Source organism: Zosterops lateralis (assembly GCF_965231275.1).
Source record: "Zosterops lateralis genome assembly, chromosome: 5".
In the NCBI taxonomy this organism is placed as follows: Eukaryota; Metazoa; Chordata; class Aves; order Passeriformes; family Zosteropidae; genus Zosterops; species Zosterops lateralis.
The window spans coordinates 9,291,742-9,306,136 of NC_139766.1; the positions used below are offsets into that span (position 1 = coordinate 9,291,742).

At 43.1% G+C, this 14,395-nt stretch overlaps 1 protein-coding gene across 1 annotated transcript in view; it reads left to right on the forward strand.

The window, feature by feature from the left end:
- Positions 1-1,810: 1,810 nt before the first annotated feature.
- FAM193A (family with sequence similarity 193 member A) overlaps positions 1,811-14,395 on the forward strand; it is a gene marked incomplete at its 5' end in the record, with an annotated part of 77,603 nt that continues 65,018 nt past the window's right edge. The window contains one exon of the mRNA XM_083861804.1: positions 1,811-2,044. Within this exon, the coding sequence (XP_083717930.1) occupies positions 1,811-2,044 (234 nt within the window). The remainder of the gene's footprint in view (positions 2,045-14,395) is intronic.

Consider the following 14,395-nt stretch of genomic DNA (forward strand, 5'->3'; position numbering starts at 1 on the left):
AATTAGTGTCTTCTTCCGTTGCTTTCCCAAAACTCCTAAGGCTGTCCTTCCCATGGTCTTTTAAGAGTGGATGGTCATTGGTGAATGAAAGGCAAATATGCCAGTGCTCCTGAACTATCTTCTGACCCACCATCACAACCACTCAATGCCTTCACAATTTCAATGCTGCAAAAGAGATTTTAGACTGCCCTAAGCAATCACCAGGTGAAGAACCAAAACCAGGTGTGCTCACGCCTATAATTTTTGCATTACACCAGCCAAAGTTAAAGCATTTAATTGCATACAGAGACGGGCGATGGAGCTGGTGGAGGGTCAGGAGCACAGGTTTGATGAGGAGCAGCTGGGGGAGCTGGGGATGTTCAGCCTGGAGAAAAGGAGGCTCAGGGGTGACCTTATTGATCCCTGCTGCAGGGAAGGAGGTTGTAGCCAGGTGGGAGTTGACCTCTTCTCCCAGGAAAGTGACAGGATAAGAGGATGCAGTCCTAAGATGTGCCAGGGGAGGTTTACAAGACATGTTTCTTCACAGAAAGGGTGATTAGACATTGGAATGGACTGCCCAGGGAGGTGGTGGAGTCACATCCCTGGAGGTGTTTAAGGAAAAACTGGACGTGGCACTTGGTGCCATGGTCTAATTGACATGGTGCTGTTTGGTTATAGGTTGGACTCAATCACAGAGGTCTTAAGTCTTTTCCAACCTAATGGATTCCATCATCCCATGAAGTTATCACCAGATTAATGCACTCACATCTATGATTTTTGCATCATGCCACCCAGACACGCCAAAGCACAGAACTACAGCATTTCTCCTTTCCTGGGCCTGTGTGTGACAGTGCACTGTGAGGAACAACAGGGAATCATGGAATCTGTCAGGTTGCTAAAGACCTCTGAGACCAGTGAACCAAACCATTAACCCAGCACTGCCAGGCCCACCACTAGACCATGTGGCCAGTTACTAAACCATCATGAAGCACCACCTCTACAGGTTTATTGAATACTTCCAGATATGGCGGCTTAAGGAGTGGCCTCACGGCACTTCAGGGTACAGCAGTGCCCTCAGCCCCACTGTGCGTGCTGTAACCTCCATTTTCAGCCTGCCCTGTGTGGGATTTGGGGATGGCGGTGCCTGTGTGTTTCCGAGGGATGGTTGCACAGAGACGGTATGACAAAACAGCCCTACACTCAAGGGCTGCGTTATGTAGGAACGGCGGGCGTGGTAGAGCCCCTTACTGGGGGTTTGTCTGAAAGATCTCCTCACGCCTCATCCCCGAGCGCTGCGGGCCCTTTAAGGCGTCACGTGGCTCTTGGGCGGTGCTGTAGTCCCTTGACCGGGGTGGCAACGCTGGCCGGCGCGGCTAACGGCAGACCGGAGGACTACAACTCCCAGCAGCCACCGCAGGGACGGATGAGCTCATCCGCCGCGCCCAGGCGGGCGTCGCGATGCACGCTGGGAACTGTAGTGTGATATCAGTAGCGACTTTAAGCTACAGCGAGGCCCGGAACTACGCCTCCCAGCGTGCCACGCGCGACGGGTTCCCGTCAGCGCCGAGGGGGAGCCCCCCAACGTAAAGGGGGATCACTTTCCCCTTGTGTCCGCCATATTGGACGGTAACTCTGCCCAGCGGCGCCGGGGCCGAGCGAGTCCCCGTGGTCGTGACAGCCCCGCTTCGCCCGCGCAGCCCGGGGAGCCCCGGCCCCGCCTGGCCCCGCCCGGCCTCGCCACCCTCGGGCGCTTGGCGCGACCCCGCGCCCCTTCCCCCCGCCTCCTCCTCCTCCCCGGCGCTCCCTCCTCCCGTGCCCGGGTGTCAGCACCATGAGTCCGGCCGACGCCAAGCGCGGAGCGAAGCGCCGGAAGAACAAGCGAGGCGGCGGCCTCGGCAGCACCGGCGGGCCGGGACCCAGCGGCGGCACAGGCGGGCTGGGCAAGGCCGGGGGTGCGGCGGCAGCGGCCCCCGCCCCGCCGGGCGCGGTGGGCGCCCTGCTGACAGCTCCGGGCGGCGGCAGCGGAGCCCCGGGCGGCGCCGGGGCCGCGGCGGGACACGGAGAGGTGAGCGGGGCCGGGGCGGGCGCGGTGACATCGCACACCCGCGCCGGCGGCCAGGGCTGCGCCGCCACATCCCCCCGGGCCCCCGGCCCGCTCAGCCCGGCGGGGGGCTCTGGGCCGGGCCGGGGCCGCGGGGAGGGGGCGGCGGGGCCGGGCAGCGTCCCCGGCTCCCCACCCTTTGTGGGGGAAGGGCCGCGCCGCCTGCGCCGGGCCCGGGCGTCCCGGGGTTTGTCCTGAAATCCGCTCCGGCGGCCCCGACCGCGGGGGCTCACCTTAATGGAGGAGCTGTAAGGAATAGGCGGGCAGGCCTTGAGGAGCAAAAAGACACCTCCATTACGCCCTTTTTGTAGTAGCCAACTTCGTTGTTAAGCATAGGAGGCTCATTGTAGCTTGGGCTGTGGTTGGCACTCTGGTGCTTTGCAATAATTCAGATCTGATACATTATTTCATATTATGGTGAAATTTATTGGGAGCAAGCAGATTGTGTAGTTTAATTGATTTTTTTTCCCCAAGAAAAAATACTCAAGGATTAAGCCCTTAATAAGGGATCCTATTGGTTCAACTACCAAAAGAGCAAATAAGTTCATGTTCTTTTCTCCTGTGAAGGTTACCTCAGTTTTTTTGTTATCAATACAGAGCTTGTGTTTAGGTATCACATTTACAGCAGCATTTCCTGCTGACAGCATATTCAGACTTCCATGTGCATGTCATACCACCTGCCCTGTTTCCTCTTGCTCCCATAAACTTGTTGAGCACGTGAAGGGAAGATCAAAGAATTGGCTTTTGTGATGTAGCATGTCTGAAATACCATGATATAACGAATGAGTTTATTTTGTTCTCCATGTAGTTTTGTGCCCATCTATTTTACTGGGTCAACAGTCAATCTGGTGATTATAGGCTGACTTTTTCTCTCCTCTCTTTAAAACTTGGGTTCATACGCTTTGATACTTGGCTACCATACTTTAGATTAACTGTTTCTGTATGTCTGTCCTCATCTGATACTTAACTTCACTCATAATTTCCTTTAGGGACAGTAGCTTATGTGTAACTTAGATATCCAGAAGAGTGATGTGCCTAATGGCAGAGAGGTGTGCAGGTTTTTATTTACAACTTTGCAAGTCATCATTCAACGCTGTTCTAACTGAACCTGTAGCAAGAAGACACATCTTGTTTTGTTTTACATCTTAGATCACAAGCCTTTACAAGCACAGATATTCCTAGATATTGTTAATGGTCATCATGCCAAGGGAAATAAAACCAGCAGCAAAGTGATGCTCAGAATGGGACATTGATGTGACTCCACTACCCCCAATATTTTGATGTTTGTGCCTTGTGGTTATGTGTAGTCTGGAACTTTGGTTCCCATCAGACTGTATGTAATCTTTCTGAAATTTATTTTAAAAGCCAAAATCATTGCTAGTCTACCTACTTGATGTTCCATATTTCTTTCAGACTAGGTAATTCCTACTAAAATTTCTCAGTCTCTCTGAAAGTATGTTACATCTTAAAAAATTAAATACTATGTTTCAGCACTAAATTTTTGGGAGAATACATCTGTCTGTTACACTTGCTTACATGTTAGTTGTACCTTTGTAAGTGAACACAAGATGTGATTTAGTGCATTTGTAACTTCGTCTTAATTGATCTGGTTTTGCCTCTACTCTTAGATGTGTATTCGATTTGTCAAATGTTTCCATTTCCATTCCTAGTGTGATACAAGTGGTTCTGAAGACTGATGGACAAGTGGGGAGTTAAGTCAGTTAAACAAACAGATCAGTTAGTTAAACTAGAATGAACCTGCAGCAGAGACCTTGATCACTCAAACAATAAGCATAATGGAATGAGGTTTTGAGGATAGGTGAACCCCTGTGTTCAGTGTTCTGAGAGGTAAATGCTTATACCACATAATGCTCCTTTAAAGTTGATATTGCTTCTTCCACAGTGGTTTTAGTGACCTCTTTCTTGACACTTTCAATACCTTTCCAATGGTTGTGACATAAAAATTGCCAGTACTTAAAAATTCACTGATTATCTTGTTGCGAAAGTGACACCTTAAAGTGTCATTGCACGACTCTTGCTGATGTGAAAATCGGATCACCTCAATGGTATGTAAAAATCTGATAGTTTATGTTACATGGTCAAAACAAGACTTGGTTTTTTGAGTGAAAGACTAGCAGGTGGTTTTTCTGGATGAAGCTGAGAAAGAAAACTGTTATTTTATGTGACAGATCACTTCTAAATTAGGTCTATTTTGGCTAGATGGAGAGTAAGCAGCGCACTAATAGCTGTAAAGTAGTGACCAGACTTGCTTTACTTTCATCTTACCCAGAATAATGTGAAGTTACCTTTGGTGGGTAAGAGAAATCATCAGCCAGTTCTCTGCTGAACAAACTTAAATGTTTAATCTTTGAAAAGATGCAAAATACAACCACCACCCCCCCCTCCCCCGTGAATTTAGTGTTTGCTGCACAGTATAGTCTGTTCTTCTTGTTCTCATGCTCTCATTGCTTTCATGCAGTTTCCAGCTTTTGTCATTTACCTGGTTTTGGGGCAGCCATTCTGAATGGGGTGGGCACATCCTTCTACTAGTGTTCTGTTAGGTGTTTCTTCCGAAACCTGTTTAAAAGCCAACAAAACAGGATGTTAAAGGAATGATCCTGTGTGTGGTCCACATTCTTGTGTGTCAATAATGGCTCAGAATAATGTATACTTTGAACCTGCTTTATGAAACAGGTTGACTGTAGTTTAAAACTGAATGTATTTATGCTTCAGACTAAAAGCTCATGTGCCAGTATTGAAATTCCAGCTAACCCTGTTATAGCTATCAAATAAATTTGAATTGAGGTTTTTATATGTCTTATCTGGAGGTTTTTTAAGACTGTAGGCTAAATTCTGCATTAGAGCACATGCTAATTCTTGTTCTGGGATGCAAGTGGGCAACTCCTAACGGAATCTTCCTGGAAGGTATGTTATTCCATGCACATGCTTTCTGGCATCTGAATTCATCCTCTGAAGCACTGTCAGATGTTCTGGAGTGTTAGTGAAATTAGGGGTGCTTTGGCAGTGTATCAGTGCACGGGAGTCTCAGTTTTGAAAACCTGTGTCAGCTTTACTGGAAACCAAGTCACCCACTTGTCCAGCCCTGCTGCAGGACTTCTCTAGGATATTTTCTTTTTAACGTGCATATTTATAGAAATAGATCTTGCTTTCTGTTCTGTTTGGTTTTGGTTTTGTTTTAATTCAGAAATGCACTGCATCAGGCTTTCTTAATTTGGTCCTATAAATTTTTGACGGACAGTTGGATTATTGATGTTGTGAGAGGCATTTGATTAACTCTAGGAACCACTGCATAATTCATACATACACTATAGCAAAATTGGCTATTTGATAGTATGTTCAGGTGTTTTGGAGTGGAGAGTGGTATGTCAGTAGCTGATCAGCTACAGAAATACTTTTTGTTACAGGCCTGACCACTCTTGTGTTTTTAAATGGAATAATTTAGTAGCCATTTTAGAGTTCTCTCACTTGCATCTTTCAAAGTATTGTATGTCAAGTGTAGTAATGTATTGAATCTTCTTACATTTGGGAGCTGTTTTAGAATTTCATGAAAAACTTCAGCAGAGTATTTTTTTATTATGGGGCACTGCTTTTTAAATAGAGATTCTATACATAGCAGAATGTACACTGTCAATTTCTTCAGCAGCTTTGTAGCTCATTGCATTTTAGTGATATCTGTGTTTGATTTGTGATTTCAGATCTTCCCTGTTCACTCTTCTCCTTCTATGATTCAAACATTCAAAAGGAAGGAAGCATTCAAAAGAGGAGCTTTGTCAGGAGCTCAGAAGTTCAGCGAATAGCTAGCTTTTGTGCTTTTATGTAGGGCCTCCTCCTCTCCAAAAGCAAACTTATTTTGGCCAATTTTTCTCAAGGCTCAGGTAAACTAGATAAGCTCCAATTATTAAAATAGTATTATAACCTCTGCTCCTCAGGCTGAGGCAGCAGGTACTTATAAACACTCTTAATACTGACTTGAAGAAAAACAAGCCTTTGTGACAGTCAGTTAGTAAACTTGTTCCTCTGATTAAAGGTAGTTTAAGCATTTTAAACTTTTTTTTTTTTAATAGACATGCAGTACCTGCCCTGAGGAGCTTATGCTCTGCTTTTTATAATAAAAGGAGACAGAATGGGATAAAACTATTAGGATTTGCTTTAGATGGTATGGTTGAGTTAACTTACTAATTTAGAAGCAGAATCTAAACAGAACATTTCAAACTTTAAAACAAGCTTAGTGGTTGCATAACATTCACATTATTAGCTCTTTCATAGCTTCTTCCCCTGCTCAGTTAAGGCATTTATCAGCTAATAGAGCTGAGAGCAGAGGCAAAGTACCAGTGATTGGGTCAGATCTCATCATGCTGCTCTGGGAAGTGTGTGCCGTGTGTGCTCATGACCTTGAGGTATATCCAATCCCTGAGCACTCAGTTTCTCCTCCACCTCCTGCACCTGAAAAATCATGGAAAACTGATAATAAGAATAATCAGTTGTGAATTGTTAAATGAAACATACCAAAAGTGTGTCAGAAAAAATGGCATCTGGTTCAGTGATGTCTAATCCGTATAAACTAAGGATCCTCCTCTGGCTTTGTTAGGAGACATTTGATTCCTGGTGTGATGGCAGAGGATTTTTTTTTTTTTTCCTTGCTGTATTGGTTGCAAAATGTGAGGTTGAGAGAGAGAATTTTTTTACTCTAAAAAACATAGTGACTCCCTTCCCCTCCTCCCTTTTGTTTCCTGACTGTGGAAGCAAAACCTTGTTGATTCAATTTGGAACTAGATTAGTTTGAAAAGTTGGTTCTGAAATAGGTGTATGTTGATGAGAATATTCAGGGTTCTTGTCCAGTTCTTCTCTTGCAATTTTTTTGACCCCAAACAGTACCTGAAGCTTTATTTAAGTATTTAGTATTACATTATTTTCTTGGTTTATAGCATTTATCCTGTTAGAATTGTATCCCATCTTAGGGCAGATTTGGCTTCATTCTCCATTATGGTGAGAGATCCAGTCAGCCTCTGTGCTGGCCTGGCAAGGAGAGCTGAGTGGATGTGGAAATTCAGTTTCCTGGTGCTTGGTGCCTACAAGATTGATGTTCACACCCTGTTATGTGTGTTTAGCAAGGGTGGTCCTGAACAAATACAGACCCACTGAAGAAATATTGTGGAGAAGTGATTGGGAGAAATAACTGGGAAATAAACTTGCTTTGCTTAGGATGTGCAGAACTTCACTCATGTGCTAGGTAGTGTTCTGGGTTTGTATGGATTTGAGTAATCAAAGAAGGTTTAATATTTATTGGGGCTTCTTCACTGGTGGGAAGGGAGGTCATATATCCCCTTTTATTGAGGTAATGGAAACAGTCCCTGCATTTTCCTTTCTTGTGGTATTTTTTATTTTAATTTTAATAGTGACCAAGGTAGCTGTGGACAGGTCTGTTTTGAGAAAAAATATTCCATATGTGGAATTGTCCTAGGATAATAAAACATGATGAAACATTTGAGTTAAATGTCTGGAGGAATACTGCAATTCAGTTCCTTCTTTGCTGTAAATGCAGAGTTCAACAGGGAAAGGACATTTATGATGTTACTTTTAATGGTATTACAGGAACTGCCCAAATTGAGGCTTTTCTGAAAATGCAGTAGAATAAATGTGCCCTTTTTTTTTTTTTTTTTTTGGACACAACAATTACTTAATTTTGTGTTGTAAAAATTCAAGGCAGCCTATGATGTTACTGACCTTTACCTCCTCGCCTGGGAGGAAACACACCAGAAATACTATTAAAGATACATCTGAGCTAACATAGCATTTACCTGAGGTAAATATTTTTTCCTAAATATTTTCTCGTTATTTACTTTTTTAAATAGAGAATGTACAGCTGCTTTGGTGATTAACAGAAGTTAGTCCAGGCGCTGTTTTGCAAAGTGGATTTTAGGGGGAAAATTAATGGGTCTGCCTGTGAGCCTCTTCCAAGCTGTTGAACTGAAGTTGTTCATGTTGGACTGGTGATAGTGCTGATGAAAAACTTCCTTGGGGTGGGAATTGTAACCATTTTCTTAAATAATTAATCCTCTTCTCTTGCAGAAGTCACAAAGGTAGTTCCCTCCATCTCAAGATTCCTAGTAATGATAGAACCCCCTCAGGCATCTGAGAGGGAGGCATTCCTGTTCTGCATCACTCTGTGGAGCAGCCACCTCTCTCCACTCTTTATTGAAGGAAGCCTCGAGAGATTTTGGTACAAGCTGGGTGTCTGAAGTCAGATAAACTAAAAAACCTATGTAGGAGGCCATGCTTAGCCCCTACCTGCCTACTCATTTATGGTTTCTTCCTCTTTAAAAAACAAACAAGAAGTTTGAGCTCAAATAGTTTATGATATAGCCCCCTTGGGTCATACCTTAAAGAGTAACTTTGCTCATTTATAAGGAGGAAACCAAAGATTTATTTCATTGTACATTTTCAGAAGAAAAATCTGTGTGCTTCCGTGAAATATTCCTGTGCACAGTCTCTCCTCAGGCCTAGAGGAACAAACCAAAATAGGTTCTAGGTGCCTCTGTATTGCTACTTACTGTGCAGCCTCATGAAATCCTTATGTGCAGTAGATCTTTACATTACTCCTCCTTTCACACACTTAATCTGTTGAACTGGCTCGTAGTAGCTTTGACAGGTGGCTACTTGTGAAGGATATTCAAAAACATGAGACCACAATCATCCAGGTAAATAAGTTTTTGCAAGGTCACGGAAGTAATTATTTCAAAGTCCAGAGCTGTGGACTGCTTGGATCTTGAGCAAACTTGTCACTTATGGCATCTGGACTTCAGGGCTTCTCTTAGGGACTCATCTCCTACTCCTCTTGGCAAGTGGCTGTGGGAGGTAAATTGCTTGTGGTCCAGGAGGGGCCACAGTAGGCACTGAGGACTAATTTCTGAGAGAGTTCATGGATGGCAGTTGTTCTTAAGAAAAAGCTGCTGGCTTTTTTTTTTTTTTTTTTTTTTTTTTTCTTCTTTAACTGCTTTGGCAGCAGTTCAGTGGTCTCTGTTGAGCTGCAGACAGATGGAGGATGTGATCAGCTGTTGGGGCAGTGTTTGCTGCTCTAAATAGCTGTTTCTTGTCTTCTCCAGGGAAAGGGAGCAGGCTGGATAGAAGTGTCTGGCTGGCAGCACAGGGGACTTCACTGTTCTAGATGTACATTTTCAGCTACCCATCTTGATTCTTCTAGGTATTAATTATGCCTACAGTATCAAAAGTGATTGTTTGGTCATGGCTTGCATTGCAGTGTCAGCTTTGCTCACTTTCATTCCCAAGTCAGTTGTTGCTCTTTTTGGAAATAGTAGCTTCTCTACTTAAAGCAAGACCAAACTGTGTAGAGAACTGGGCAGAGTTTGATTTATGTCACAAACCTGTACGTGTCCTTTAGACATGAGCTTTCTAAAGATAGGGTATTAACATATCACCAGAATATAAAGCTCTAGTGATTGATACCTGTTTATTAAATAATATATGATTGATAAGTTAGCAGTAGTAATTAAATCCAGTAGTTTTCATTTAAAAATGTAAAGGGCTCCATGTACTCATAACTATTTGTAATTTTCTGAATGAGGAATAGAAGCACTGGCAACTCAAGTCCCCCCAAAGGGTTTTACTACTTGGACTTCTGTGGACAACAGTGAATTAGCTGAGATATGTTTTTGTGTGGTTATCTTTTTACTTCCCCCTTAAGGTTTCACCTCCTTTAAGAGATCTGCAGGCATAGCAGAAGTAACCTCTGAAATTAGTCCTCAGAAAGGGTACTGGAAAGTAAGGAGTAGAGTAGTAGGCATGTTTCTTTACAGCATCAGAAGCTGAAATGTTTTACAGTGCTGGGAATCTCAGTTATAACACTCATAAAGCTATTGAGAAGGGGGGAAATGCATATGGCATGTTGTGTTAGGACCATTTCTCGCCTGAGCCAGCTGTTATCAAAAATTGGTCATCTAAGCTAATATATGATCAGGATTTAGGGTAGTAATCTGCCTCTCAAGTGGGCTTTGCACAGCTGTGTGCTGGCAGGGCTGGCTGCTACCAGAGCTAGTGCAGGATAACTCCCTGTTAGTGTTGAGCTCTGCCCACCAGCAATCGTTTAGGAGCTCTAAACATGGACATTTGCCAACTAGACTGACATCTGAACAAGACCCTGAAAGCAGCACCTTTTTATGTAGAAAAGCACTGCTTTCTCAGGGACTGGTCTTTTTTGGTCTGCTTTAATTCTCCTCATATGTCAGAAGGAACAGGTGGTAGCTGCAGGTTTGGTAAGTTAACAGAAGTCTGTGGGTAGTGAATGAGGATGGGGTCTTTGGAAGGATAGAATAAGACTAAAATATTTTTTCCTCTTGGATGGAGTAAGAGATGAGTTAATGTGAATGAGGGGAGAAAGCTGTAAAAGAGCAAGCATTATTGATGGTGCAGGAAATGTGCTTGGCCTTTCAAAATGGGCAAGTGAGTTCAAGAAAGAAAGACAGACTGTTGAATGCACTAGCTAAGCGTGGCATGATGTATACTTGTGTTTTGAATTTGACTGAGAAATTTTGGTCATGTGCCTCCGGTTTGGAATGTCTGTCGTGATACCAGGATTGTAAAGTGAGGGAAGGAAAAGAAGACTGCCAATTGAATAATTTTCCTGAAAGCAATCTGTTAATTAATGCAAGCCATGACTCTAAAGTCTGTGTATTAGGGGATATCTCATTATATGTAGTGTTGAAATATGTTGGAAACCATATTAAATGTAATGTACGTGTAAGTGTTGGAAAGTGCTGTAAGGCTCTACCTTGACTCTTGTTCTGCTTTCAGCTTTGTGCTGTCAAACTGCATCAATGATGGCTCCTTAGAAGCAAAAGATGTGTCTTTAGGCAGGGGTGCCAGACTTGAATACACTCTGCCACCCACTTCTCTCTTTGAGGCTCCTTTCAAAGAGAGAGAACTAGTACAAACAGCTGTATGTTTATGTGGTTGAAGTCAGTGTACTAACTGTGGGCACTGCAAACTTGATTTCTTCTGTATTTTGAGGCTAAAATAATTAAGGTTTTAAACAAAGTTTTGGGTTGTTTTTCTTTTTTTTTTTAATGCCAGAGTTTGTTTTCTGGTTTTTGGTGGTGGGATGTTTTTGGGTTTTTTTATTTCTTTCCCTGTGTGCAGAAATAGAAACTTTATCTCTCAGAGTAGAAGTCTTCCTAAGCAAGGAAGGTGGTGATACCATTGAATTGTGCACGGAATTGCTGAAGTTGGATGGGACCACTGGTGGGGTCATCTGGTCCAACCTGCCTGCTCGAGTAGGGTCTTCCTGGAGCACATTGCACCAGGTGGTTTCCAGGCAGTTCTTGAATATCTGCAGTGAGGAAGAATCCACAGCATCTCGGGGCAGCCTGTTCCAGGGCTCAGTCCCCTGCATAGTGAGGGAGTTCTTTCCCATGTTCAGGTGGAACTTCCTCTGCATCAGTTTCCGCCTTTGTGCTATTGCCTGGCACCACTGGGTGATGGCTGGCTCCATGTTCTTGATGCCCTTCTTTCAGATGCTTATAGGCATTGATAAGATGTACTCTCCATCTTCTCTTCTCAAGGCTGAACAAGTAGTTTCAGATATTTCTAATATTAGGTGGTTTTTTTTTTCCACTGAGATTGGTAGTTCAATTTAGAATTGCCTTGAGTAAAATATGTTGTCATAGGCAGACTTTTGTTAGTTTATAAATATTAAAGGAAGTTAAGGAACCTCTTTCAAGTTCTATAACCATATTAAACTTAACAGTTGACTATTACAAATGTGTTGTAGGGAATATTTCACTGAGGTGGGTATGATGCTCTCAATTTGGATAACACTAATGGTGATGCAAACCCAGAGACACTTTCATGGACTGATACATGAGTGAGAATGTGTGTGTGCATGTACTGAGGCTTTTTGAAACATGTTGTTTTTGAATGTGGGTTAAAGAGGTTGCTATGTAAGTGTAGGAATGAAGTAAATACTTTGTATGTGTGCATGGAAATTATTTTGAGTAGGAGAACGCACACATATGTGGGCTACCAATGGACAAAGAAATGCCTGAGTAAATGTTTAAAGGTTCTTTGCCACACTGTTTCATCATGAAACCAGTCATTGGGAACAGAAGACTTCGCCTTGAAAAACAGTTCTGAGCCACAGTAGGGTTCTGCCAGCCTTTAGTGTTTAATTGGTGTGGAGTTAATGACCAAAAGATTTCTTAATTGCCATAATGCTTCCAGGCTGCTTATCTTCAATAAGCTGCTGCCACAACAGATGGCAAGCTAGTGGTTTAGCTGAGGTTCACTACAAGTTTTTCACAATTTTGTTTTAATGGCCTTAACCTATCTGTGTGGTTGGAGCTAATGTGTAGTTGAAACCCAAATCTTCACTGGAATAGGCTTCAGATGAATTAAGGTTTTAGTTTGTCACCCAGCAAGAGATAGAACTCTCCTTTACTGTCAAAGAAGCTGCAGTTTTATCTGCGTGATCATCTTTATTTTATCTTCACATTTTTTCCTGGTTACTCCCAAGATTTGTCTCCACTATACTGTCATTCTCCACTTCTTTTCAGGGAGTCTGCAGGGAATTTTACTGGTGTCTGCTGTGATTTGAGACAGCTTTCAGCAGCAGCCTGAAGCTGACTTAGGTTAGGGCTTTTTCAGCATCATAAGAGTCTGAACCACAAGAATAAAAGTGGACAAAGTTAAAATTCCATAATTTTTAGATATTAAAAAAAGCTTTCAAAAAAGATTCTTATGATTTCAAAGGAAAAAAAAATACAATTACTTTTCTATCTGGAAGACAGACTGCCATACTTACACAGTATCCAGTAGTTACAGATTTGAAACCTTGTGTAGGAGGATATGGAACTTTGTACTGAGAAACATTGCATAGTAACTAAGTTAAATATTAATTATTATTTAATGTTTTCAGAAGTGCTGTCATTGGTGACCTAGCTGACTGCTTTTCAGAATTATGCGGAAATTGTGACAGTCACACATTGAATATTATTTAGACTGCTTGTTGTATGTTTTTTGTAAGCTTGAAGGCTGCATCTCAAAAAAATGAAGAGGAACATTCTTCTGTCAATATTAAAAGTCAATTTGAGCCTGTGTTTTCATTTTTATTCAGGTGAAAAATCTCTTGCTTGGGTAAAGTTTAGGGGGTTGTTCTGAACCCTAGAAATTTGTTAAAACATTGCTAGAAATGGCCTGTGGTAATTTATTCTTTCAGTAGAATGTTCAGACAGAAGTCTGAATGTGTGCTTACCTTTGTGGTTTTTAACTAAGGTTACAGAAATGAGGATTTGTCTAAATGTGAAGCCAGTTTTGAAACAAACTCTGAAGTCGGCGGGTTGCACTTGATGGTGTTATCTGTTGGTGAGATTGGCTCATCCTCTCAGTCAAGTAAGGTGTTACTGATGATTTGACAGCTAAGCTGCGAAAGTCCATGGCAGTCTGTGTCTCCTCTGCTAAAGCCTAGGGGATCCTAACTAGTGTTAGACCCCATTTCACCAAAAACACTGAAAAGATCAAAGAAACTTACTCCCAGCCCTGTTTATCTTTGTGATAATCCTGAGAAAGTCAACATCCTTGTCATGAGCTTTTCCCTTGAAGTCTTGACTTGGTTAAATAGCATATAAATAGTGTACAATGTTACAAAATGGAGGATACAGAATCACATTGTTAATTAAGTGTGAAAAGACCTCTGGGGTGGTGGAGTCCAGCCTTGACTGATCACAACCATGTCAACTAAACCATGTCATTGAGTGCCATGGCCGGTCATTTCTTGAATGCCTTCAGGGGTGGTGACTCTGCCACTTCCTTGGGCAGTCCATTCCACTATTTAACAACTGTTTTCACAAAGAAATTCCTTCTAATGTCCAACCGAAACCTCCCCTGGCACAGCTTGAGGCCGTTTCCTCTTGTCTTGTTGCTGGTTCCCTGTGAGAAGAGACTCAGCTGGCTGCAGCCTCCTGTCAGGAGTTGTAGAAAGCAGTAATGTCACCCCTGAGCCTCCTTTTCTTCAGGCTGAACACTTCCAGCAGCCTCAGCCACTCTTCATGGGACTTATCCTCTAGACCCTCACCAGCTCCGTGTCCATCCTCTGGACCTCGGTGACTTCCTTGTAGGGGGTGACTGAGAACTGCACACCAGGACTCAAGGTGAGGCCTCCTCAGCAGTGCCAAGGGTGACAGTCACTGCCCTGGTCCTGCTGGCCACACTATTGCTGATCCAGGCCAGGTGCCATTGTCCTTCTTGGCCACTTGGGCACACCTGGCTCATGTTCAGCCACTCTCA